Raw genomic sequence first — 26,672 nt, 5'->3', positions numbered from 1 at the left:
GGGCGGCGGCGGCGGCGTGCGGGCCTCCGGCTCCCTAGGCCCGCCGCGGGCGGTGCTGGTTCTCTCGCGCCCCCCGCTTGCCAACTCCCGCCCGCGCTTGCATGGGCCCCCCTGCCCGATAAATGTGGCTGCTGAGGCGGCGGTGGCGGTGGTCGATCCCGCTGCTGCCGCGCTCCAAGTTCACCTCCGCCCCGGGGTCCTCCCGCCCCACCTCGGGGCTGTCTCCGCCCGCTCCCTGCCCCTCGGCCTCGCGGCGTGACGACCATGGACAAGATCCTGGAGGGCCTGGTGAGCTCTTCCTACCCGCTGCCGGTGAAGCGGGTGATCGTGCGGAAGGTGGTGGAATCGGCTGAGCACTGGCAGGACGAGGCGCAGTGCCAGGCCATGTTTGACCTGACCACCCGGCTCATCTTGGAGGGCCAGGACCCCTTTCAGCGGCAGGTGGGGCACCAGGTGCTGGAGGCCTACGCCCGCTACCACCGCCCCGAGTTCGAGTCCTTCTTCAACAAGACGCGCGTGTTGGGCCTCCTCCAGCAGGGCTACCATTCGCTGGACAGGAAGGATGTCGCCATCCTGGACTACATCCACAACGGCCTGAGGCTCATCATGAGCTGCCCCTCGGTGCTGGACCTCTTCAGCCTGCTGCAGGTGGAGGTGCTGCGGCTGGTGTGTGAGAGGCCGGAGCCGCCGCTGTGCGCCCGGCTGAGCGACCTCCTGAGCGACTTCGTGCAGTGCATCCCCAAGGGCAAGCTGTCCATCACCTTCTGTCAACAGCTGGTTCGAACCATAGGCCACTTCCAGTGCCAGTCCACCCAGGAGAAAGAGCTGCGGGAATATGTCGCCCAGGTGACAAAGGTGAGCAGCTTGCTGCAGAACATCTGGAAGGCTGAGCCCTCCACACTGCTGCCTTCCCTGCAAGAAATTTTTGCAATCATCTCTTCCACAGGTAAGGGTCATTGTATCCCAAGAAAAATCTCTCTGGGAAATTCAGTCTGTCACACACACACACACACACACACACCATGTTTGCTTCCCTACCCTGAAAATATTGTTAATGGAGAACAGATCTTAGTGCCTCATCCAAAATTTTATTCCCATCCACTATCCTCTTCAGGCTGTCGTTTCTATCTTAAAAAGCAGGCCGTGTTTTTTATTTTAAACGCTGAGCACTTGGAGGTCTAAGACCATTGGCACTAAACAAGTTGCTTAATTACCCAGCCTCTGCTCTAGTTATGAAATGCTTTGGGGATGACAGCTACTAAATAAAGCTTCTATTCATTAGTGACTAATGGTAGCCTAGTAATGTTTACCATATTATTATTGCACTGTAACCCTATTATTTTGTTATCATGAGCCTCCCTCCCCCCCCCCCCTTTTTTTTATGATGTCAGAGAGGAAGGGAAAGGGGTAGAGAGAAACATCAATGATGAGAGAATCCTTGATTGGCTGCCTTCTGCACGCCCCCTACTGGGGATGGAGCCTGCAAACCTGGGCATCTGCCCTGACTGGGAATCAAACCTTGACCTCCTGGTTCTTAGGTCGATGTTCGATGTTCAACCACTGAGCGTCACCAGCCTGGCTCCCCTGTTTTTTAATTTTACCATTTTTTAAAATTCATGGTCTGTGCAGTTTGTTTTATTACTGGCTTGTCCTCGTTAACTGTAGTTTTTGAGTATTGACATTTTCTGTCCACAACAGTGTTCCTGAGAGAGATTCAGGGAAGGGAAAGAATATGAGGACCTAATGGGTGTTTTTTCCCTTGGAGGATAGCCCATGAACTGCATCCTTAGAAAGCAGGGAGGGGTCAAGTGACACTTAGCAAGAAAATGCTTTGTCATCCAGGAATTTTACCTGTGCATTTTACCTGAACTTGGAGCTTCTAGCTCTGTAGGTTGTGGGACAGTAGATCCAAAACATTGTTCACTTCCTCTCTACGTGGTACAACCATTCTCCCTGGCAATTGTTGGGATTCAACTTGTGAAGGAGGTGTCCTCCTTTATCCTGAGAACCAGAAGAGTAGAATTTTAACAAGCCATGCAGTCCGATGAATTAAATAAATTTACAAACAAATTACCAATTTTGTATTTGCAGGATCTGAGTTGGTTTATTTTTTTTTAATGGTAATCTTTCTTGTATTGCCTGTGTTGCTAGAGTTGTTATATTTCCCCAGAACTTTTTCAACTGTAACAATAAAGATGTTCACCTTGGATTTGCTTAATTTTTATATGGTTTAAGTAAAATTCCCCTCTCCCCAAATTTCCACTTCTTTAAGAGATTTTTTTAAAATATATTTTTATTGATTTCAAAGAGGAAGGGACAGGGAGAGATGAAAACATCAATGATGAGAAAGAATCATTGACCGGCTGCCTCCTGCACGCCCCCAATGGGGATCAAGCCCACAACTGGGCATGTGCCCTTGACTGGAATCGAACCCAGGACCCTTCAGTCCACAGGCCAGTGCTCTACCCATTGAGCCAAACTGGCTAGGGCTTTAAGAGATTTTTAAATATCTTACTTAGAACACTTTACAGACTACTGTAATTAATAAGCTATAAGTTACTTTGGAGAATCTAACCTGGGAATTTAAATCTTACATTTCTGCTTTTTAAGTGAATATTTTAGCTCGACAAAGACAATATTAAAAAGTGCAAGAAAATAAAGTAACTCATAGGCCAAATATGGCAATAGTTTTTATATTGCAGTAGTTCTGTCTATAGAATGAGCAATCATTGTAATTCTTAATCTCTAATTTCTGTAATGTAACATTCCTTTTATGTGATGAGTACCCATGAGGTGGAGCTTGACAACTGTTTTCTGATTAACACCTTTGCTGCAATTACTTTTTTTTTGGTTAATTGTTCTCTCTCAATACTTCACTTGAACCTTCTTGCCATATCCCGTTTTCTTTTAATTAAAAAAAATAGATGCATCATTTGAACCTTCTGTAGCATTGGCAAGCCTTGTGCAGCATATTCCTCTTCAGATGATTACAGTTCTCATCAGGAGCCTTACTACGGATCCAAATGTCAAAGATGCGAGTATGACCCAAGCTTTTTGCAGGTACTTCTTCATGACACTATAGATGGTAACTGTAGATTTGGGAGGAGGAGATATTTTGTTATATTTTTGTCAATAATGAAAAACTTAGAAATGTTTAAAACTGAAATCATGGAATCAAATGTATAAAAATTCTCCAAATTAATTGGGATGTATTGTTTACCTTACTATAGGCTTGACAGGCATCCCAGTAATTCACAAATCCATTTTTATTTCAGCTTTTTAATTTTCAAAAACATAAATACATTTACACATATTGTACAGGCGGGAGTTTTTTGAATTATTAATGTATTTTACTAGTTTCTTTGCTCATTGTTTCTTGCTACCTGTTTCTTTCCTCTGGGATCTTTTTTTTCTTCTAGCTAAGTATATACTTTTACTGTCTCTTTCAATCAGGATTTCTGAGTAATACACTGTCAGCATTTGTCTGTTTAAAATGTGGAGTTTTTTTCCCTTATTTTCTTCCTTACTATTCAGTAGCTAGTCCTGTGATACCATACTATTAGGATCTTCTTCATATCTCTTTTTATTTACGTTTCCCTTTATTCTTATCACTTTATCAATTCTCATTTATATGTGGTTGAGTTTCAAGTCTTTATGTAAAGTCCTCATTGTTCATTTACTTTTAAGAAACACTTTTTATCTCCTCCATCTCCACAGAGACACTCCTTCTGTGTCCTATTTGGCAGCAACACTCTTGCCAGTGTGACTGCAGCAGCACTAAATTTTCTTTCTTTTTGAAATGAATATATCATAAATGAAGTTGTCTTCTAAGTAAAATAGGAAGATGCAGAGAAATACAGATTTCACAAGTGAAAGTGAAATCAGAAATCGGTTGGTCCCTCACCTTCATTGCCTAAGTGAGAATAGCTTACATTTTCATTTCATGCCATAACATTGCAACAGAGTCTTCTGGTTGGTCTTTTTGCCAGCAGTGACTTTATCTCTCTTCTCTAAGTCAGCCTGACCTACTCATTTTACCCTTCTGATCAAACTACAGTGACTTTCACCACTTACTAAGTCAAGTGCAAATTCCACTTCTTCCCATCCAGCACTCCTGGTCTTAATTTTTCAAAACTACCATAATATCCATCTTATGATTTTATTTTGTTTTTAAAATATATTTGGAAATTAATTTTTACCTATGGGAGGTTGTGATCCAATTTTTGTATTGCATTTCTAATTTACCTACATAAAGCTATTTAACCCATAATCTACCTGGAGTAATTATTCTTATATTACAAATGTTATTGAAAAGGATAGCAGTGTTTATTTTACCATACTCCCACCTTATACTTCCCTATACTCTATAGTTTTCCACATATTAGCACTTATATTTTACTGTCATTTTCTGTAATGCAAAGAAATGCAAATGTTCCATTAGACATTATGAGCAGTCTCAGCCCTGACTGGTGTGGCTCAGTTGGTTTCCGGTTAGATACATCAAAAGGTCTCCATTTCAATTCCCGGTCAAGAGCACATATCTGGGTTGCATTCACCCTGAGCAGTGGAAAATAAATCTTAAGAGCAAAAACCTTAATAAAGATAATACCTTAGTGTTAATGTAGACCGTTATAACTTAGCTGTTATGAAAATAACCATTTCAATTTAGAAGTCAGTCTTTTAAAAATATTTGGTGGAAGAGAGGCATCACAATGAATATTTCCAGTGATATATTTTAACTCATTTATTCTTCATATGAGTTCTATAAAATAAGCATGTCTACCATAATCTACAGATAAGAAAACAGACACAAAGAGATTAAATAATTTACCTAAGTATTTAAGGTCCCCCAGCTAATAATGGTGAATTGGATTTTTAAACCAGGTCACTCTGACTAAAATCTGTTGTTTTTTTCACTACTACCTTCTTATTATATAATCCCCAAAATTGGATTACTGGATGAAATAATATGAACATTTGGCCCAATTGCTTTCTAAGAGTTGTACAAGTCTTCATTGTGGTTGAAGTCTAACATTAGGGACAATCTCCATCAAACCCTGTATTACTTCATTTCTATTCCCAATTAACTGGGCTGATATTCAAGAAGGAAAACACTAATGCAAAATGAGGCCACTTAGGATATTTGCACATTCAGTGCTCTTATCTATTTGAAGTTTCCTTTTGTTGTCTTTGTTTAGTAGAATTCTAACAAGGATGAAGAGACCTGTTTCACAACTATAAATATAGGTGTGTTTTTTAACAGTGCATTTCATATTTCCAGAGAGGAGAAATGTTGGTTTATATTTATGTCTTAGTTCAGATAGCTATATTTGAACTGCTCTTCTTAGAGTAAATTTGTCTAGTAAATTTTTAACATCAATATGTAGCATAAATTTAAAACTTAAGGTGAAATGATAATTATCAGAAATTCTTTTTATGAAAATGTGTTATATAAGAATCTCAGCTTATATGATTGGAAACCCCTGGAGTACAAGCACCCATTATACTTGTTTCTACATTTTGATTAGTGCTTTTCACAAGCAAGCTCAGTAAATATTGAGTCACAAAGTGAGTAATTATCTACCATAATCTGTTATTTCTAAATAATGTTGAAAATATTGTCAATATTAATAGTTTTCTTTTTCTTTAATTTTCAGAATGATTGATTGGCTGTCCTGGCCATTGGCTCAGCATGTGGATACATGGGTGATTGCACTCTTGAAAGGGCTGGCAGCAGTCCAAAAGTTTACTATTTTGATAGATGTTACTTTACTGAAAATAAAACTGGTAAGTGGGAGTATATAAGTTTACTAGAGGCCCAGTGCACGAATTTGTGCGGTCCCTTAGCCTAGCCTGCAAGATCAGGCCAAAACCAGCTCTCCAACATCCCCCGAGGGGTCCCGGATTGCAAGAGGGCACAGGCCAGGCTAAAGGACCCCACTGGTGCACGATCGGAGGCAGGGAGGGACCGTGGGAGGGCTCCAGGGCATGTCCAACCCCATCTCGCCTAGTCCCGATCAGGGTCTATCAGGATCGGCCGGCCAGGAAGGGATGCAGGAGGTTGGCCAGCTGGGGAGAGACCGCAGGAGAGCTCCAGGGCGTGTCTGGCCTGTCTCACTCAGTCCTGATTGGCCGGACCCCAGCAGCAAGCTAACCTACCGGTTGGAGCATCTGCCCCCGATAGTGCATGTCATAGCAACTGGTTTACCGGTTGACTGTCTGCCCCCTGGTGGTCAGTGCATGTCATAGTGAGCAGTTGAGCAGCCTTAGCATATCATTAGCATATTATGCTTTGATTGGTTGAATGGACAACCGGACACTTAGCATATTAGGCTTTTATTATATATGAGAGGCCCGGTGCACAAAAATTTGTATACTCGGGGGGCGGGGGGTTCCTCAGCCTGGCCTGTGCCCTCTGTCAGTTTGGGACCCCTCGGGGGATGACCACCTGCTGACTGAGGCCTGCTCCCCAGGGGGATTGGGCCTAAGATGGCAATCAGACATCACTCTGGCAGCCTGGCAGCCCTCCGGGATGTCCACTTGCCAGCGGGGAGCAGACCTAAGCTGCAGTCAGACATCCTTAGCGCTGCTGAGGAAGCAGGAGAGGCTCCCACCACCACCGCTGTACTGGCAGCCATCAGCCTGGCTTGTGGCTGAGCAGAGCTCCTCCCATGTGAGAGCGCCCTGACCATCAGAGGGCAGCTCCTGCATTGAGCATCTCCCCCCTAGTGGTCAGTGTGTGTCATAGTGACCAGTCATTCCCAGTCTTTCTTCTGTTAGGGTCAGTTTGCATATTACCCTTTTACTATATAGGATAGAGGCCTGGTGCACAGGTGGGAGCCAGCTGGTTTGCCCTGAATGGTGTCCCAGATCAGGGTGGGGGTCCTGCTTGGGTGCCTGGCCAGCCTGGGTGAGGGGCTGATGGCTATTTTCAGGCTGCTCACACCCCCTTCAGGGTGGGGGTCCCCACTGGGGTGCCTGGCCAACCTGGATGAGGGGCTGAGGGCTGTTTTCAGGCTGCCCGTACCCCCTTCAGGGTGTGGGTCCCCACTGGGGTGCCTGGCCAGCCTGGATGAGGGGCTGATGGCTGTTTTCAGGTTGCTTGCACCCCCTTTAGGGTGGGGGTCCCCACTGGAGTACCTGGCCTGCCTGGATGAGGGGCTGATGGCTGTTTTCAGGCGGGCCAATCCTGCAACTGAAGCTCCCAGTCTCTCCTTTTTTTCTTTTCTCTTTTTATTCTGGGATTTATTTACCTTCTGTAATTGAAACTTTGTTGCGGCTCCAGCTGTGAGGCTGGCTGGCTGAAAGCAGGTTTCTGGGGTTTGTTTAGCTTCTAAAATTGCAACATTGTTGCTTAGACTGGAGCTCAGAGCTGGGCCGCGGCAGGTGGGGAACCTTGGCTTCCTCCATCACTGGAGCAAGCAAGCCTCCTGTTCGCTTCAGCTGCCTGGCTGCCAGCCACCATCTTTGTTAGCAGTTAATTTGCATATCACCCTGATTAGCCAATGGGACGTGTAGCGGAGGTATGGTTAATTACCATGTTTGTCTATTATTAGATAGGATAGGATTAGGATGTATGAACTTATATAATCAATCTTTTTATCTTTGGGTTGTTCCCTTTAAAACATCTAATTTTGAGTATGTTCTTGTTTAGTTTTGTTTTGGGTAATAATTTTGAATAGACTATAAAAAATTAAAATGCTATTTAAGTGTAGGTAACTTAAGTAATTTGCTGTGTTCAGATATTTAATATGAAAATCTGTTTCTCCCATTTCCCTTGAATTGAACTAATCAAGCTTTATTAAGATTATTCTGCCAAAACTATCTTTGACACCAGTGCTTTCCAAAGTTGCTAAACCTAGGAGTTATTTCTCAGGCCTCCTGTCATTTGACCTCTCAGCAGTATTTGACACAGTTAATCACTCCCTCTTGAAACACTTTCCTCACTTAGTTTCCAGGGCATTATACTCTCCTGGTTTTTGTCCTAGTTCACTGGTATCTCAGTCTCCTATAGTTGATCTTTCTAAGTTTAGAGTGCCTTAGAGTTTCATCTTTGATCTACTTTCTTCTCCACCCATACTTAGCACATCCCTAAGTTAATGACTGCCAGGTTTAATATTTCTAGTCCATTATTCTTCCATGAACTCATTATGCATCTATCTAGTTGTCTGTACTTAGATCTCAGATTCAACTTATTCACTATCTAACCCTTGATTTTGCCCTCCCATACCTGGTCTTCCCTATCTCAAATGGCCACTCCATCCACTTCTATTGCCAAAAACCTTGAAGCTATCCTTGTGTCTCTTCAGTCTCTCTCAACCCATATCCTAAACCCTATTGCTTCCATCTTTAAAATATCCAGAATGCAACCACTTAACTAGCTACATCACTACCACCCTGGTCCAAAGTCATTATCTTCCCTTTCTAGAATGACTACAGAAGCCTCCCTGCCCCTGCCCTTGGTCTGCTACAGGTGTCACATAGGTCCTACTTAATCTGGCTCTTATCCAGTCTCCTATATTATAGCACCTGTGTATCTGTGCTTTACACTGCCCTCCTTGCTATAGCTCTAGTACACCAGGGTGGAGGACCTCGAGGTGCTGAGCCTTTGCCCTGCTTATTATGTTCTTCTCCCAGAGTATCCATTAGGTTTACTCTCATTTCCGTCAGTGTTGTTTTTTTTTTAATTTTCTAAAAATATATTTTTATTGATTTTCAGAGAGGAAGGAAGAGGGAGAGAGAGATAGAAACATCAATGATGAAAGAGAATCATTGATTGGCTGCCTCCTGCATGCCCCGACTGTGGATCAAGTCTGCAACCCAGGCATGTGCCTTGACTGGAATCAAACCTGGGACCCTTCAGTCCGCAGGTTGACACTCTATCCACTGAGCCAAACCGGCTAAGGCATCCTTCAGTTTTTTTATAGTCAGATGTCACCTTTTTTATGAGGCATTTTTTTAAAAAAATACCCTATATAAAATACCAAACCCCTTTGCCAATCAGCATTTCCTATTTATCATACCCTGTTTTCATATCACTTGTCTCCATGTTACTTTTTATTGTCCCTACCTACCCTCTTGTGACCATAAATATTTGTCGAATGAATTGAATAATGGACCAGGAAGTTACCACCTAAAAACTTGGTTTGACAGATTTTCATTTGATCAGGAAGTTTGAGAGTTGCTTAGGCCATTATATTCCCTTGATCTCTGTCATGTTACTTCCCAACTTTCTCCTCACAAGGTTTAATAAAGCAACATATGGTATGATAGAACGTTCCAGAAAGGGGGATATTCGCATAAATAAGTTTTGGTCCTAGGAAAATAACCTAGGTTATTGTGATTGGGTTCATGGCTTTCTTACAAACTCTGTGGATGGATGTCTTGTCTTTTTGAAGGTTTTTAACCGACTTCGGTTTCCTCTTGTGAGGCCTGGTGCTCTTGCAGTTCTTTCTCACATGCTGCTTAGTTTTCAGCATTCTCCAGAGGCATTCCATTTGGTAAGTTATGACAAGGCTTCTATGTTGAAAACCTTGTCTTAAAATTGTAGTTTAATATTGAGTCATATTTGTATATAGTGAAAAGATTGTACATTAGTCTTAAATCTATTTACTTATAGCTTTATGATTTTTTAGAAATTTGAGATTGTGGCATTTCCCTCCAAAGAATCTATTTTCAGAATATTTAGTATTTCTCCCAAACATCTCCATTTGTCACCACAAACCAGCAATGTATGTAAATCACTTAAAATGAGTCATTTCAGCAGTTAATTGCCCTAATTGTTGGGCTTGATCATTAAATCAATAATCTTCTATCAGTTTGTTAACTCAAACTTGAGCAAATATGCTAGCAAAGTCGCCCAAGGAAAAAAACCATCAATTATTTGTCCCTGGCTTCAGGCACAATCATGTGTATGCCATTTGAGAAGGGGGTTTATTTTCAAAGTTTCCAAGAAGGAGACTCTCTAACATAACATAATCATCCATTCTAAGATTTATTACTCTTATCATGGAGCATACGCACATTCCTTAATCTCTCTGAAAAAGAAAAGTAGTTGAGATAATAAATGGTTGCCTTTGAATTATTTGCCTTATTGAAGTAAGTAAATATGAAATCATTTATTTAAGGATTAGTTAGATCTGAAGTTAAATTGTGATCTGGCTTAGTAAAACTTAAAAACAAAGACCTAATTACTGCCTGTGTAGTAGGGACAGCCTGACCTACTCACCTAAAATTAGATTAGGCATCAGGTAGTGGTTCATATGGTAGTTAAATCACCTGTGACTCTAAATAACTCAGCAAAGGACTCAGGTTAGAAGTTGTTAAGTTTGAGCAATAATCTGGAATCACTATTATTAATCAGCATCATTATTAATCAGCATCATTATTCATAATATATATGTTTAAAGTAGTTTAGAGCAAACCAAGATTAATATTATGTGTGTTAATATGAACCAAGTTGGTTTTCATGTGCTTTTTATAAGTGGAAAAAAAAATTTAAATGGAGTAAAAATATGACCTGGCCACATATATCAGTAGTTAAACCATTGTCCTGATATGCCAAGGTTGCAGGTTCGATACACAGTCAAGGCATATGCAAGAATCAACCAGCACCCTAGCTGGTTTGGCTCAACGGATAGAGCATTGGCCTGCAGACTAAAGGGTCGCAGGTTCAATTCCAGGTTGTGGGCTCGATCCCCAGTAGGGAGTGTGCAGGAGGCAGCCGATCACTGATTCTCTGTCATCATCAATGATTCTCTGTCATCTCACTCCCTCTCCTTCCCTCTTTGAAATCAATTTTTTAAAAAAAGAACCAGTCCTGACTAGACAAGGTTGTGGGTCTGAACTCTGGTTGGGGCACATACAGGAGGCATCCGTTTGATGTTTCTCTCCCTTCTCTCTATAAAAATCAATAAAACATATCCTCAGATGAGAATTTAAAAAGAAAAATAAGAAGGAAGGTAATAGCCTGCATGGACATATATCAAAATGCCTTTAAGAACGTAGTCTTATTTCTGTGTCAGTGATCATTGTGATTATATAGGATGCTAGAGGCCCGGTGCACGAAATTTGTGCGGGGGGGAGGGGGGCTCCCCCACAGCCCAGCCTGCACCCTCTCTGATCCAGGACCCCTCGGGGGATGTTGGACTGCCGGTTTAGGCCCAATCCTTCTCACAATCCGGGACCACTGGCTCCTAACTGCTCACCTGCCTGCCTGCCTAATCGCCCCTAACTGCCACCCCTGCCGGCCTGGTCACCCCCAACTGCCCCCCATGCCGGCCTGGTTGCCCCCAACTGCCCCCCTGTGGGTCTGGTCGCCCCACGCAGCCTGCTGCTCAGTCATTTGGTCACCCCTCACTAACCCCCTTGCTGCCTGCTGCTCAGTCGTTTGGTTGCCCCTCACTAACCCTCCTGACGGGCTGGTTGCCCCACGCAGCCTGTTCGGTTGTCCGTTCTCTTGCGATGGTTGCTTGGGCTTTTATATATATAGATAGTAGTAGACAACTTTATTCCTTGATTGCAAAGCCTAAATTTATACTAGGAGTATTTGGAATTGTAAATTAAATAATCATTGTTATAATTTTCTCCTTTTCCATTTCTCTCTCCCCCTTCACCTCTGAAGAAACAAAATAAATTTAGATTCTGATTATTTTAGCAAGAGAGTATCAGATAGGTATGCAGTAAAATTCTAATTCAGATTTGCTTAGAAATGAAGAGGTGATAGCAGTAGAGTGAAATCATTGGAAGCTGGTAGTTTCCTGACCAGAATAATACCTTTGATGAAGATTCAAGAAAGTAGTGCAAAAGCTAAAATGTGATTTAAGACCTCTAGCATAAGTGTAAACCAGACAGAGCAGAATAGGAATAGCAGTGTTAATTTAAGAATATGGTTATTCTCTTTAGGAGAAAGGAAAGGGAGTTGATTGGGATATTACTATAATTGTTGTTTATGCTATTTGATGATAAGACCTTAGAGCTATAACTTCACTTTTATTACTAGTTAGCAACCCAAAAAATGTCCTACAAATAGAACATAAGATACTTTTACATATGAAGTATAAATATCTTATATCAGATTACAATTATTTAGTTGGAATAAGTATAGCACTGTACTAATGGCTTGAGCCATTTCTGCAAAATAGTTTATTAATAACCTCTTAAAATGTTAGTTCTATTTTAACTTTTAGTCTAATTTTATGATGAAAGAACATTGTTGTGCTTATAACACTAACAGTTTTCTAAATGTTTATTGAGCAATAAGCATTTTAGATTTCCCTTTTTTTTTTTTTTTAACCCCAGTCCTTTAAAATAATACTTTCGGATTCCCTTTATTTTAAGAAGGGGAATGGGTGTCATTTTGTAAGGATCACCATGCTAACATCTGACATCATCCCTATGCTTATCTAAATGAAAGGTAATCTTGTAGCCTGAGCTGTAATTTTAGATACATGCAAAAGCTATTTTGAAGACTTTTCTTGAAGCAAACTTTAATATACAGTGTGTATAATTCTTCCAAGTAAGAGTTCTAAAATTCACACTAGATGGAGCTCTTATGCTAATTCTAGGTGTATCTTTTAAGTTTGTTTCTAACATTTTTCAACTGAAGGCATTTTTTAGACTGCAGTCACTAGGACTTTAGTTTGCATTTTAGATGGAGAATAAAGATGAGGAGGAGGGTTTTATATGGAATTAAAATCATATGACTTTGAAAACTTGATATTCCAGAAATTTTTTACTTCTTAATTTTTTTTTTGAAAAAGTTTCTAGCTGAACATATGGAAAGTTATTTGCTGATTGTACAACAATTGAATTATATTTGTAGGCCAGAGAATTTGTTGCCAATTTGTATAAATTGAGGAATATTTGTCTTCCTTTCTCTTCAGATTGTTCCTCATGTGGTCAGTTTGGTTCACTCCCTCAGAAGTGATGGTCTGCCTTCCAGTACAGCCTTCTTAGTACAGTTAACAGAATTGATACACTGTATGATGTATCATTACTCTGGATTTCCAGATCTCTACGAACCCATTCTGGAAGCAATAAAGGTATGATAATAGTTGCAACAGTATTTGTGGATGTGCAGCCCATGATGTGATAGATGGATGTTTGATTGATGATAACCAGCTACTCAGTTTTCTACCTCATGGTAATACGCTTTTTATTTGAAAAATTCCATTAAAATCAGGGTTCATTAAAGACAATTTAACTTTGGTTTCTTCTGTTTTTTATTCCATTTGAGCTATGGACTATAGAATCTTTACTGAACTATTTGTGAACTTGCCTTGTTTTTTAGTTTGTATACATGTTCGATCTAAAAAGCACTAATTCTCTTTGTTTTGAAGAATGGGTCACAATAAACATACTTGTCTCTTAGTAAACTTACTGAAGGATCAGGGAGTAGCAAAAGAATTGGAGAACTTTCCTCAGTCAGACTTAATCAGAAATCATTATAAATCAGTTCTATTGATATTTCTTTTTGAAGTCTGAAATACAATATAAGGTCTCATTATCTTCTGTATCTGAAATGAATAAAAAATATTTTACTATATAGTTAAATCAAAATGATATTGGTTGAACCCAGAACACAACACTGTTAATGTGTACCATTGGTTTGACATTTGACCCTTGCAGAAGGAAATGTCTTTATGTATAGGAGCTGTCATGGATTTGATAGTGTTAATCTCTCTCTACGATGTCACTATGTCTATAGATGAAAGCAGTTATGCTTTATATGTTGAAAATTCTGTTGACTGAAATAAGCTCAGAAGAAGCAAGGGTCTCACTCAGAACCCAGGAAGCACTTTCTAATAGCTCCAAAAAATCAGGAGATTAAAATTCCTTCAGAAATTATTTGTTCTCTAAGGTATAAATACCAGATGGTAATAGCAGTCCAAAAAGCCTTAATGATTTTACCAAGTGTTCTTATTCTCCAGTGCTCTACTCATGTTTGAAATCACTTACTCTTAAAATTTTATCTCATAAATCACAAAGCAGGTAAGAAGAATCTCTATTTTATAATAATTTTTAATATGGTTAAACATTTTTCATGATTACTTTGAGATTTTATTTATAAAGTTAATACTGGGTAAATATTGATAGTGAATGAAAAGGAGATTTTTTTCTTTATTTTGACTATATAATATAAAAGAAATTTGTTTAGATTATTGAATTGCGTGCTAATTTAGGTCCTTATTCTGTTGCCTTTGAATAGTTCTACAGTATACTCTCTGATCTCAGTTTTATTTTTAAAACATTTTGCTGATAAATAGGAAACATGAATAGTTCATATGTGACTTGAATTCCTGTTGTGTGGGGGTTTTTTAGTATTCCTCAGCTTGATAAACTCTACCTTTAGGAGATTTTAATTTATTTTATTTTAGGACACAATTATTTTTGCATTTAGTGTGATTTGATTTTTTTTGACAATTGGTTAAGTACTATAAAAACTAAGTGGGAGGTAAAAAAGGTTAAGTATTAGTGGAAGGATATTTATGGTGTTAATTTAATAACAAGAATAGTGTATATTTTTAATTTTTTTTTCTTCTTCATGATCTACAGGACTTCCCTAAGCCCAGTGAGAAGTTTAAATTATTTTTGCATATAGTGTGATTTGATTTTTTTTTGACAATTGGTCAGGTACTATCAAAACTAAGTGGGAGGGAAAAAAGATTAAATATTAGTGGAGGGATATTTATGGTGTTAATTTAATAACAAGAATAGTGTCTATTTAAAAATTTTTTTTTCTTCTTTATGATCTACATACAGGACTTCCCTAAGCCCAGTGAGGAGAAGATTAAATTGATTCTCAATCAAAGTGCCTGGACTTCTCAATCTGATGCTTTGGCATCTTGCTTGTCTAGACTTTCAGGAAAATCTGAAACTGGGAAAACTGGTCTTATTAATCTAGGAAATACGTGTTATATGAACAGTGTTATACAAGCATTGTTTATGGCCACAGAGTAAGTTTAAATTTGAACCTGTTTATTTTCATTTTAACTGTAGAAATTGATGCATGCTAATGAAATGCAAAATGGTAAGATTGTCTTCATATTAGTTCTTATAAACAGCAGAAATATTAATATTTTCATATAATTGCCTTATTCAGAAATGGAAAGGTACTATTAAAATATTAACTTAAATAAATTCTACTTTATATTTATATTATGTATTACATTTAGAATCTTGTGAATTACTCTGACTTGATACTTATTAATGTAACAGGGATTGGTTGAGTTGATGCCTAAGAGTTTGTGTCCTCAAGTACTAATTTGTTATTATCCTATAAGGTGGTAACCTTTAATTTTATTTTTTTAATCCTCACCCGGGGATATTTTTATATTGAATTTTAGAGAGAGTGGAAGAGAGAGGGAAAGACAGAGAGAAATATCAAAGTGAGAGAAACACTTCGATTGGTTGCCTCCTGCATGAGCCCTGACCAGGGCCCAGGCCTGGGAGGAGCCTGCAACCGAGGCATTTCCCCTTGACAGGAATTGAACCCAGGACCCTTTGGTTCTTAGGCTGACGCACTATCCACTGAGCCAAACTGGCTGGGGTAGTAATAAATTTTTTTTTAATCAGTATATCTTTTGAGGAGGTCCTACTTAGTTTTTTCTGCTTGTAGATAGTTTGCTATTTATCAGATCAATAACTTATTTGTTGCTGCTAAAAATTTAAGCTCTGCTTCCCACCCCAAGTTGATTAATACTGAACAGATGTGTAAACAGACTTGTTCCTTTGCCCTCTTACAGATTTACTTTTAAATTCATTGCTTTTACAGCCAAACAAATAGGAGACCAGAGGTTGTTAGCTATGCGAATGCTATCTGTAAAGGTACAAATTAATGATAAACTTTTCCTAAAGGCAAAAACATGGTTGAATTTTTCTCTTCAGCACCAATAGAGATTCATAGAACTTGACTAAAGATATATACAAGTTGAGTTCCAAGTCTTTTTATGCCTGCCTAGAGGAATCATAAACTAAAAGGTGAAGAGTTAGCTTTATTTGATTTCCTAACTCCAAAGTACATGTGTACGCTCAAAACTAAGGTGTTTTGTGTGTGGTTTAGTGTTTTCTTTTGTTTCCAGGTTTGCTTAGACACAAGCGATACTAGGCATAAACCTGAGAAAAACCATATCTCACCACCAGAGGTCATCTCGTCCAGCCATCTTACTTTACAGATGATAGAGAAAGCAGAGTGACCTAATTCAGTTATAACTGGCAATAGCAGTTCAAACAGCTCATCTATTGTACAGTGGCCAATAATAATTCCATCTCAGAATAGGCAAACAGCATATTCTGTTTCTTTGGTAATAGAAATGTGAAGTCTTTATGGTTTTTAAAAAAAATTGAATGTAAAAGTACATAAAATTTAAAAATTTTAATTAAAAAAAATCAGGCATTCCCATTTCCAAAGATAATTTAAGTTTTATGTGCAGTGTTCGAGACCTTGTAGTGACAAGATTTTATCTAGTATAAAAACAAATGCATGTGGACAAAGGGGGGAGGGAAATGGGGAACATCTATAATAGTGTCAACAATAAAAAAAATAGAGAATCTTTATATACTTTCTAGCTGCTTGCTTTTATTTTTACCTTTTAATGGTTTGAGTTGGGAATATCCCCATGTTAGGACAGTGACAGAACTGTGTTGTTCTCAGTAAAGTATCTGCCATAATTCACTCAACCTTACTCCTATTGATGACTATTAATAGCTTGTTTTGCTCATAATGAATCTCTCAGCCCATAGGCCTGTGAGGATATTCTTTGAATAAGACATCCCACATGTCTCCAGAAAGGCTACACTATTTAAACTTACCTACCAGCTAATATATAATTGTACTTAATGGCCCCATACCTTTAGCGGTACTTAATATAATCAATCTTTAAAATATTTGGGTGAAAATGTCTTTTTGTTTTAATTTGCATTTTGCTGGCCATTGCAGATTTTTTTCTGTCTATTTGTTGTTGCTGTTCATTTGTGGTTCTTTTCTAAATACTCTATTCTTTCCTTTGTGGATCTTTCTGTTTGGTCTTTTTCATATTGATTTCTATATAATCTGGATGATAATTCTTTGTTACATTCTTCAAATTTGCAGTGTTTTACTTGCAATTTATTATTTTATGTAGTTACTTCTGCTATTTTTCAGTTATAGTGCCTGAATTTCAGGAAGCCATTTTCCTCTAAATTTTCCCCTTTTTTTCTTTAAATACTTCAGTAGTTTTATATTTCATATTTAGCTCAATACCCCAAGTGGACTTGTAATGATGTAAAATTTTATCTAACTCCATTTTTCCCCCAATTGTATACTACCATTTTAAGCCACTCTAACTTTATAGGATCTTTTAATGACAGGATATTACTTATTTCATGCAGACTTGAAAGAATTTAAAAGTTGCTTACTTAGGGTATTAATTAATAGCTTAATCTATTTCAACTTGCTAATCCAGAAAATAGGAATGGTATGTGACAGTACATATAGGTCATTACCAGGCCACACAGTAAGTGCTTAGGTACCATCATTCTCCCCTTCCTTCTTCACTACATTGTCATTAGTAACATTGCTAGGTAAGAGGCCATTGGTAAGTGAAGTTTTACTTTGAGGGTAAGTTCCTGAACTAACTACCTTTTAGCTTTTAAAAAATGCATATGTATGTACACATTTACCTGAAAATCAGTATATTTTATTCTCTTTCAGTTTCAGAAGACAAGTATTATCTTTAAATCTAAATGGGTGCAATTCATTAATGAAAAAGTTACAGCATCTTTTTGCCTTTTTGGCTCATACACAGGTGAGTGTGAGTAGTGTGTATATGTTAATATTCATGTTATTATGATAATATTCTTTAAACTTCACATTATACCAAACTTGGTAAGCCCTTTTTAACTGATGAAAAAATATATATCTCACCCAGCATAACAAATCTACTTAGAAATGTTAAAAAGATACTGCCTAAAATCAGGATATACTCTTACGTTTTTTATTTATTTCTCCTACTTTTCACTTTTGTAGATGGATATTATGCTGACCCATTATTGTAATTATTTTCTATTTAATAAATAAAGTCTCATAAAGAAGCCTTTTAAAATACATTTTAATAGTTTATAGATACTGAATTGGTAGACTTTCACAGTGATAAACAATTAAAACGATTTTGTGGACCCAAGAGTTAGACGTGACCTGGTCTAATCCCTGATATAATGTCTGACCTTGAGCAAGTCACACAGTTTCTCTAGATCAGGGGTGGGGAACCTTTTTCTGCCAAGGGCCATTTGGATATTTATAACATCACTTGCAGGCCAAACAAAATTATCAGCTTAAAAATTAGCCTGCTATATTTGGTCAGACACTTAATTAACTCACCCCCAATGCCTTGTCAGGGCCAGACCAAATGATTTCACAGGCCTTCTATGGCCCTCAAGCCGGATATTCCCCACCCCTGCTCTATATCTTAAATCTCATCTACAGAATGAGAAGTTATGACTGATGGTTATCTAAATCTATTTCCAACTAGTTTATTTGCCCACATGTTTGACAGCTTAGAGCAGTGATGGTGAACCTTTTGAGCTCCGCGTGTCAGCATTTTGAAAAACCCTAACAACTCTGGTGCCGTGTCACATATAGAAATTTTTTGATATTTGCAACCATAGTAAAACAAAGACTTATATTTTTGATATTTATTTTATATATTTAAATGCCATTTAACAAAGAAAAATCAACCAAAAAAATGAGTTCACGTGTCACCTCTGACACACGTGTCATAGGTTCGCCATCACTGGCTTAGCGTATAGGTTAAGCTCAATGTAATTTTTAAAAATTATCTTTATTGAATATATAGTAAGATTTCAGTTTTTAGTTCATAGTGTGAAAATCATTTTCTTGTATTTTCTCTACTGATATCAAAAGCGAGAAGCATATGCACCTCGGATATTCTTTGAGGCTTCCAGACCTCCATGGTTTACCCCCAGATCACAGCAAGACTGTTCTGAATACCTCAGGTTTCTCCTAGACAGGTAAAAAGTACATATATATATTTAATCATCACCCGAGGATATGTTTAGAGAGAGGAAGGGAGAGAAAAAAGAAATTGATGTTATGATGTGAGAGAGAAACATTGATCAGCTGCTTTCTACAGGTAGCCTGACTAGGATTCAAACTCACAACCCAGGTATGTGCCCTGACCAGGAATCAAACCCCCAGACTTTTTGGTTAAGGGACGATGCTCCAACCAACTGAGCCACCCAGTCAGGACTAGGTAAAAAGTATTTTTAAAGTTATGATTTGAATTGTGTTCTTTCATAACAGATTATTTCTACACAATGTTGTTTTTAGCCTTAAATACATATATTTCAAGTGTGTTTACAATATATTTTTAAGTGTTCTTTTATGATTAATTTGGGGGTTTTTTTTACTTTAGACCAGCTGTTCTCAAAGTGTGGTATGAGGACCCCTAAGAGTTCCTAAAACACTTTCAGGGGTCTTTCTTTTCTAGCTATATATCTGTATATGTAGTTGAGGCCAGATTTTCTTCATATACTTCATCCAAAACAACATATACTATTATATTGAATACAGAGCAGACATGAGGATCCAGCTGTCTTCTATTAAGCCAAATACTTGAAATATATGCAAAATGTAAAACAGTGCCATTCTATTCACTAAATTTTTTTATGAAATATAACTATTTTTCAGGAAAACAGTTATATTAATAAGTAATGGGTTTATTATTTTTAAGTATATATTATTATTTTTAATCTCAGTTTTGGATAGATGTAACCACATAAATGAAAGCTCTTGGGCTCCTCAGTTATTTTTAAGAGTACAAAGGGATCCTGAGACAAAGAAACAAGACAGTTAATGAGAATATGCAATTAACTGTAACGTAATAAGTGCTATAAAATAGTATAAAGAAAGTGTAATGAAATACAGTGTAGAAATAGCCTGTAGCTTCTCTTCTAATCTACATTGTCAAACTGTTCAGAATTCCTCTTGATTAGAAAAGGAGAAACTTGCTTTTTTAAGTTAAACATTATATATTTGATAAAAAAATAATTGGCCTGTCTTTATAAACCACCAATATTTTGTAATAGAAATGACATTTATATGTAAGTGAAGTAGCTGTGTTATGATATACTCCCCTGCAGGCTCCATGAAGAAGAAAAAATCTTGAAAGTTCAGTCCTTGCACAAGCCTTCCGAAAATCTGGGATGCATTGAAACGTCTTTACAGGAAGTAGCCAGTAAGGCAGCTGTACTGACAGAGACCCCTTACACAAATGATGGTGAGAAGACTTTGATAGAAAAAATGTTTGGAGGAAAACTACGAACTCACATATGTTGTTTGAACTGCAGGAGTACCTCACAAAAAGTGGAAGCCTTTACAGATCTTTCCCTTGCCTTTTGTCCTTCCTCTTCTATGGACAGCTTGTCTTTTCAAGATCCAGCATCATCGCTCAGTACACCAGATGGTGGTCTACTGGGAGCCTGCCCTGGTCCTTCAGAAGAACCAGGAATTTATAATCCAGCAGCGGCTACCTTTGTCTATGACTCAGTTATGAATGAAAGAATGCTAGGCAGCCCTCCTGCTGAGTTTTGCTGTACTGAAAACACGTCTGTCCCTAGTGAATCTAGCAAGATTTTTGTTAATAAAGATGTACCTCAGAAGCCAGGAGATGAAGCCACACCTTCAGTAACTGACTTACTAAATTATTTTTTGGCTCCAGAGATTCTTACAGGAGACAACCAGTATTATTGTGAAAACTGTGCCTCTTTGCAGAATGCCGAGAAAACTATGCAAATCACGGAAGAACCTGAATACCTTATTCTTACTCTCCTAAGATTTTCATATGATCAGAAGTATCACGTGAGAAGAAAAATTTTAGACAATGTGTCACTGCCACTGGTTTTGGAGTTGCCAGTTAAAAGAACTACTTCTTTCTCTTCATTGTCAGAAAGTTGGTCTATAGATGTTGACTTCACTGATATTAGTGAAAACCTAGCTAAAAAATTAAAGCCTTCGGGGACTGAAGAAGCTTGCTGTCCCATTTTGGTGCCCTATCTATTAAGTTCTGTTGTTGTTCACTCTGGTATATCCTCTGAAAGTGGGCATTACTACTCTTATGCCAGAAACATCACAGGTACAGAGTCCTCATACCAGATGTGCCACCAGTCTGAAACTCTGGCGTTAGCTTCCTCCCAGAGTCATTTACTAACAAGAGATAGTCCTAGTGCAGTTATTGAACAGGATTTAGAAAACAAGGAAATGTCAAAAGAATGGTTTTTATTTAATGACAGCAGAGTGACGTTTACTTCATTTCAGTCAGTCCAGAAAATTACGAGTAGATTTCCAAAGGACACAGCTTATGTGCTTTTGTATAGAAAACAGAGCAGCACTAATGGTTTGAGTGGTAATAATTCAACCAGTGGACTCTGGGTAAATGGAGACCCACCTCTACAGAAAGAACTTATGGATGCTATAACAAAAGACAATAAACTATATTTACAGGTAAGTTGGAAATATAAACTTCATCATTTGTGGAAAGTAGCTAAACAATTGACAGGTAGTTAAATGAGCACCCTAACTTTGAAATCCAGCTTCTACATTTTCCAAGGAATTTACAGAGTGATAATTCTGAAATTTGAGTCTGGGTTTATATGAAATGAGTTCAACCTATATAACTAATTTGCATTACTTTCTAATGTTATGAATTATGAAAAATTGAAGTTAGATGCAGTATAGAAGACCTTACCTATTTTTAATTACACAAGATATGATTATTATAAAACACTTTAGGCAAAAATATAGAGAGTTTAATAAAATGGTAGTATCTCCCCTCTTCCTTTTAGTCCCACTTACCAGGGGAAACAGCTGCTAAATTTGGTGTTTGTTCCTTTTAGACCTTTGTATAAGTATTTTAAGAGCTATTTATTGACATTCAGGTAGATAACATAAAGGACACTAAAAGCTAAAAAATATAAAGACAGGATATTTGTATTACTTAAGGATCTGAGCAATAAAACCAAGGAGAAGAAATGACAATTAGTAAAGAAAGTCATGGAATAAAGGTTTCATATAAGCTGAATTTACTTATAAATACACTTTTTGCAAGGAGTTAGTGATTTTATTACTTTAAAGTTAATGAAGATCTTGTTCAAAATATTTTTCTTTGAAGCCTGCCAAGTAGCTATTAATATAAAGGACCACCAGTAAATTATATGTGAAGTTGTAAGTGTATTAATTGGATAATCCAAGTGATTTTTTGAGCTTAAATAAGTTTCTAAAACTTTTGTGTTTGAAGCTCCTAAAACTAAAAGGTTCAGATAGTATGAGAAGAAATGGACCACTGTAGTACTGATTTTACTGAGTTTTAGAAGGAATTCTTCTCATAAAGTTTTGACAGTTACTATATTATAAAATACTTAAAGATACATGATACATTCTTAAAGGAGTATGCAATGTACTAGTGACAAAAACAATACATTTTTCAGAAAAAATTAGAAACTAGAATATTTGTTAGAATTGATTTACAAATAAGATTCTCACATCCAGTCAGAAGGCTTATAATCCAGAGAATATAATGTTTTCAACCATGTTCAAATAAGCACTGGATGTTTAGCATCGCATCACGATTCTTTTCTTTTTTTTTTTAGCATCACGATTCTTAAAGATTAAAGAGGTGGAGTGAGGGTAAAGGGTTAGGTTGAAGTAGAAATTTTCTATAATATAAAATACAGAAAATATGACCCAGTGCAATCTTGATTTTTGGAAATATGTATATTATTTATATATCATTGATTGGGTGAAATATTTATCAAAGGAGGGACATGGATTTTGAAAAGATGAGAAACTACCCTAATTTCTGTGATAGGAATGCCAAAAACTCTTATAACTACTTATATCGCAGCCTGGCTCTAAGTCAGTGGTTCTCCACCTGTGGGTCATGACCCCTTTGGGGGTCGAATGACCCTTTCACAGGGGCCACTTACATACATCCTGCATATCAGATATTTACATTTCGATTCATAACAGGAGCAAAATTATAGTTATGAAGTAGCAACGAAAATAATTTTATGGTTGGGGGTCACCACAACATGAGGAACTGTGTGAAAGGGTTGCGGCATTAGGAAGGTTGAAAACCACTGCTCTAAGTGATTTTCTCTGTCTTGCCATTTACCCCTGACTACAATATTTGAGTGCCATTCATTATTGTTTAATTGTCCCTATAATGGAAGAGAGTTATGTACTTTCATTCAGCTTTTCAGTGTTGTGCAATTCTAAATTTCATCTTCAATCTCAGATTGGCAAGCTGTTTAAAGCGAAAAAATATATAATACTACTGTGCCAGATGGAGCAAAGTAACTGGGCTTTAAGTTAAATTTGGATATAGTACAGTTTTTGTTACTAATGTTAACTGTATTTTGAAAGTTCTTGAGGCTGATTATGCCTAACAGATTAAGGGTTTTGCTACCACAGTGGCTTTTAGACCTGGGTGAGTGACATTGACCTCATTTAAAAGTTGTAGGCCCTTTCCCAGAAAAATGGGCACGTGCCAGAATAGTTTACATCTTCCAAGGAGTTGGTGCCAGTTTTTAGAGCCCAGTTTTAGAACTTGCCAAATGAATTTGTCATATTCACTTTTTCTCCTTTTGTGGATAAGTATCAAATAGTGTTCTAACTTGAGGTCATTAATATTTATTTAGCACCTATGTGTATGGCACATAGATGAGTATAATTCCTGATAAAATTGTGGATGGTCTAGTAGAGAAAAGTTTTCAGTGTTACTGAAAGAAGATAGGCTCCATTTTCCTTAGCAGTGTTTTGAGATGTTTTACTTACTGAGAAATACTCTAAGAAAAGGGTATTAAAAATCCAGCTTTCTTTCATTATTTGTACCTTTTATTGTAATCACTCACTTCCAAAATTGTTAGAGTGGATAATCCATTGTCATAATCTTTAATTCTGCATGCTGTATATTAGGAAAAAAATCCGTTCTTACGTGTTGATGGGTATTACTGTATTTTGAAAGTTCTTGGGGAATGAACTGAAATATGGAAAACTTTTGGACTGTGGCTTCAGTTTCCTCCTCTATATAGTCTGATACTGAAACAAACAGCCTTTTGGATCTGTCATTTTGTAGACGTTACACCAAGATTTTCTTCTCTATCAAGTTTGCTCCATCTGTGATTGTGTACTTTATTTACTGTAGTAAGATTTGGAAAGGATTAATGTAGTCAGTATTTTTAAAGTTAAGATTTGAAGGATGCTTATTAAGGATTAAGGCAGCTTTAAAATATTTATACAGGTGATATATCCATCCATTGTATTTAGGATTATAACTTCGTTAAAATTATTTTTAATTTTAGGAACAAGAATTGAATGCTCGAGCCCGGGCCCTACAAGCTGCCTCTGCCTCCTGTTCATTTCGACCAAATGGATTTGATGACAATGACCCACCAGGAAGCTGTGGACCAACTGGTGGAGGGGGTGGAGGAGGATTTAATACAGTCAGCAGACTCGTATTTTGATCCTGAGAGAGTCCAAAATGCACTGGTCACAAAACACCTAATACTTTGACTGTTAAAATGACAGACTGTAATAAGTATCATAGCTATCTTTTATTTTTCTTTTCATTAGACCCTTATACTTTAAGAAAACACACTCAGTGCTTGTTTTTATTTTCTTAACAATACATTTATTAACAAAATGCATCATGGGGAAAAAAATCTACCTCTTAAAATTCCATTTGCTTTTATGGTTAGACATGCTTGACCAAAAATTTTCAAAGGAAAATATATACCTGGTCCCTAATTAAGCTGCATTAAATTTAGTAGAAGCATTTAAATGCTCCTATCCTCAGTTTTACTGAACAAAAATTTTAATTCATTTAGCATTCTTCATAAAAGAATTATGTTAGAGGTGAAGGAAATATTGTTTGAAAAAAAAGAAAATCCCTTATTTCCTGTGTAGTTATCCCATTATTAAATTTAAATCTTTGAACATATGAGAGATGATAAGGGTCTCTAATGAAGGCAATAACATAAAATTTATCAAGCTGTAGTACTTGTCAGGCTTGTTTAATGCTGTCTTCAGCATCACTATCTGCATTTGAAGTACAAATGTTTTTACAGGAATTATTTATACATGATGAATTGATTTTACAAAAAAGTGCATGATCCTATAGGAGCAACATTTTTACCTACAAATTGCTAACTTTGTAGTATTTCTAATTGTTTAGGGATTTAAAAATTCTATTTCAGGGAGTCCCTCTTCTGTGTGTTTTGAAGGAGGTGAGTTCTGTATGTGCCTTGCAGTACTGTAATTAAAAAATAGGAATCTCTGGCTGCGGGAAAGCTTTTTTAAAATGAAATGTTAGGAAGTGATTTTTTTGTGCTAACATTAAAATTATAACTTTTTTGAAAGGTATTAGATTTTCTTGAAGTAAAAATCTGATGGTCCTAAAACAATGCGTGCGATTGTTTTTAACTCTTAGAAGAAGAATTCATAGAAAATAAACGTAGTCAAGTAAAACTCTTTTTGATTTTGTTACTTAATCCTCAGAATATTAAACATTGAGAACATATATATTTAGAGTTGTACCTTTGGTTTTCTTTTTTCATTTAAGTGATGTTTTGCACCATTGTGTCTATTTCATCATTTCAGATATGCTAAAATGTCAGATTCTACCATCCCACATTTCCTTCTGCCAGGAAACTGAAACAAGTCAGTTCTCCTGAGTCTTGATTATACAGTGTTCACGAGTTATCCCATTGCCCCCCGTCCGAAAGGTGTTAACTTATCCATGGCTGTACATTGTTCTGGAGATTGGTCTCATTTATTTTGAAAACATTTTAAGGAAAGAATGTTCTCTGGTGTTTGGGGGCTTATCTTTTTCCCATGCTTCTAATGGTAGTGATTAAACACACACTTCTCATCTTCCTTCCACTCACTTCCTCCCACCTCTAACCTATTTCCAGTCACCAGGAGGATTTGGAAAACTGACTGGATTAGTTAGTAACTGGAAATTCTTTACAGTATTAATCAAGATTTCCTTATAAATGAATGAACCAGGAGGTTTTTTAATTGCACTTTTTTTCCTGTGGGCTGCTTCTTGTCCTAATGGTGAATTTCTAAGCTATCCTATGTGCTCACTTATCCACAGATTAGATAATGATTTATAATCAAGTTATATCAGTCTCAGCATTCACTGAAATTGGTAGTCATTTAGTAATTGGAGGACTGATATTGGACTCAGCTGCTTCTAGAAACTTCCTTAAAAAACAATTAGAATATGGAAAATATTTGGGGTTCTTGCTTGCTTTCTATTTGTATCATGAATTAAAGTTTGGAAAAAAAACACAATTAGCCCTGACTGGTTTGGCTCACTGGATAGAGCGTCGGCCTGCGGACTGAAGGGTCCCAGGTTCGATTACGATCACGGGCATGTACCTTGGTTGCAGGCCCATCCCCAGTGGGGGCTATGCAGGAGGCGGCTGATTGATGTTTCTCTCTCATCGATGTTTCTGGCTCTCTGTCCCTAACCCTTCCTCTCTGTAAAAAAATCAATAAAATATTTTTTAAAAAACCCACACAATTAGACCTATACACAGTTATATCTATGAATATCAAGTCATTTAAGGATTTTTATGCCAAGGTAATATGTATTGAATTTTCAAAATGA

At 37.4% G+C, this 26,672-nt stretch overlaps 1 protein-coding gene across 2 annotated transcripts; it reads left to right on the top strand.

Moving 5' to 3' along the window:
- Positions 1–256: 256 nt before the first annotated feature.
- USP38 (ubiquitin specific peptidase 38) lies at positions 257–25,574 on the top strand (the record flags this gene model as incomplete). 2 transcript variants are annotated; one of them, XM_081091827.1, is made up of 10 exons in its annotated part: positions 265–946; positions 2,925–3,060; positions 5,658–5,787; positions 9,399–9,500; positions 12,885–13,043; positions 14,764–14,957; positions 17,693–17,786; positions 18,902–19,008; positions 20,140–21,499; positions 24,358–25,574. In XM_081091827.1, the coding sequence occupies 10 exons, from the start codon at positions 265–267 to the stop codon at positions 24,517–24,519; spliced, it is 3,126 nt and encodes a 1,041-aa protein (XP_080947953.1). In that variant the 3' UTR covers positions 24,520–25,574. The 2 variants fall into 2 exon arrangements, with proteins under 2 accessions (XP_080947954.1, XP_080947953.1); XM_081091828.1 differs by lacking the exon at positions 9,399–9,500 and having other exon boundaries at positions 257–946.
- Positions 25,575–26,672: the final 1,098 nt, after the last annotated feature.

Source organism: Myotis nattereri, assembly GCF_964212035.1.
Source record: "Myotis nattereri genome assembly, chromosome: 5".
Lineage (NCBI taxonomy): Eukaryota > Metazoa > Chordata > Mammalia > Chiroptera > Vespertilionidae > Myotis > Myotis nattereri.
The sequence above is the reverse complement of the archived record's forward strand: the minus strand, read 5'-3'. Positions and strand labels throughout refer to the sequence as shown.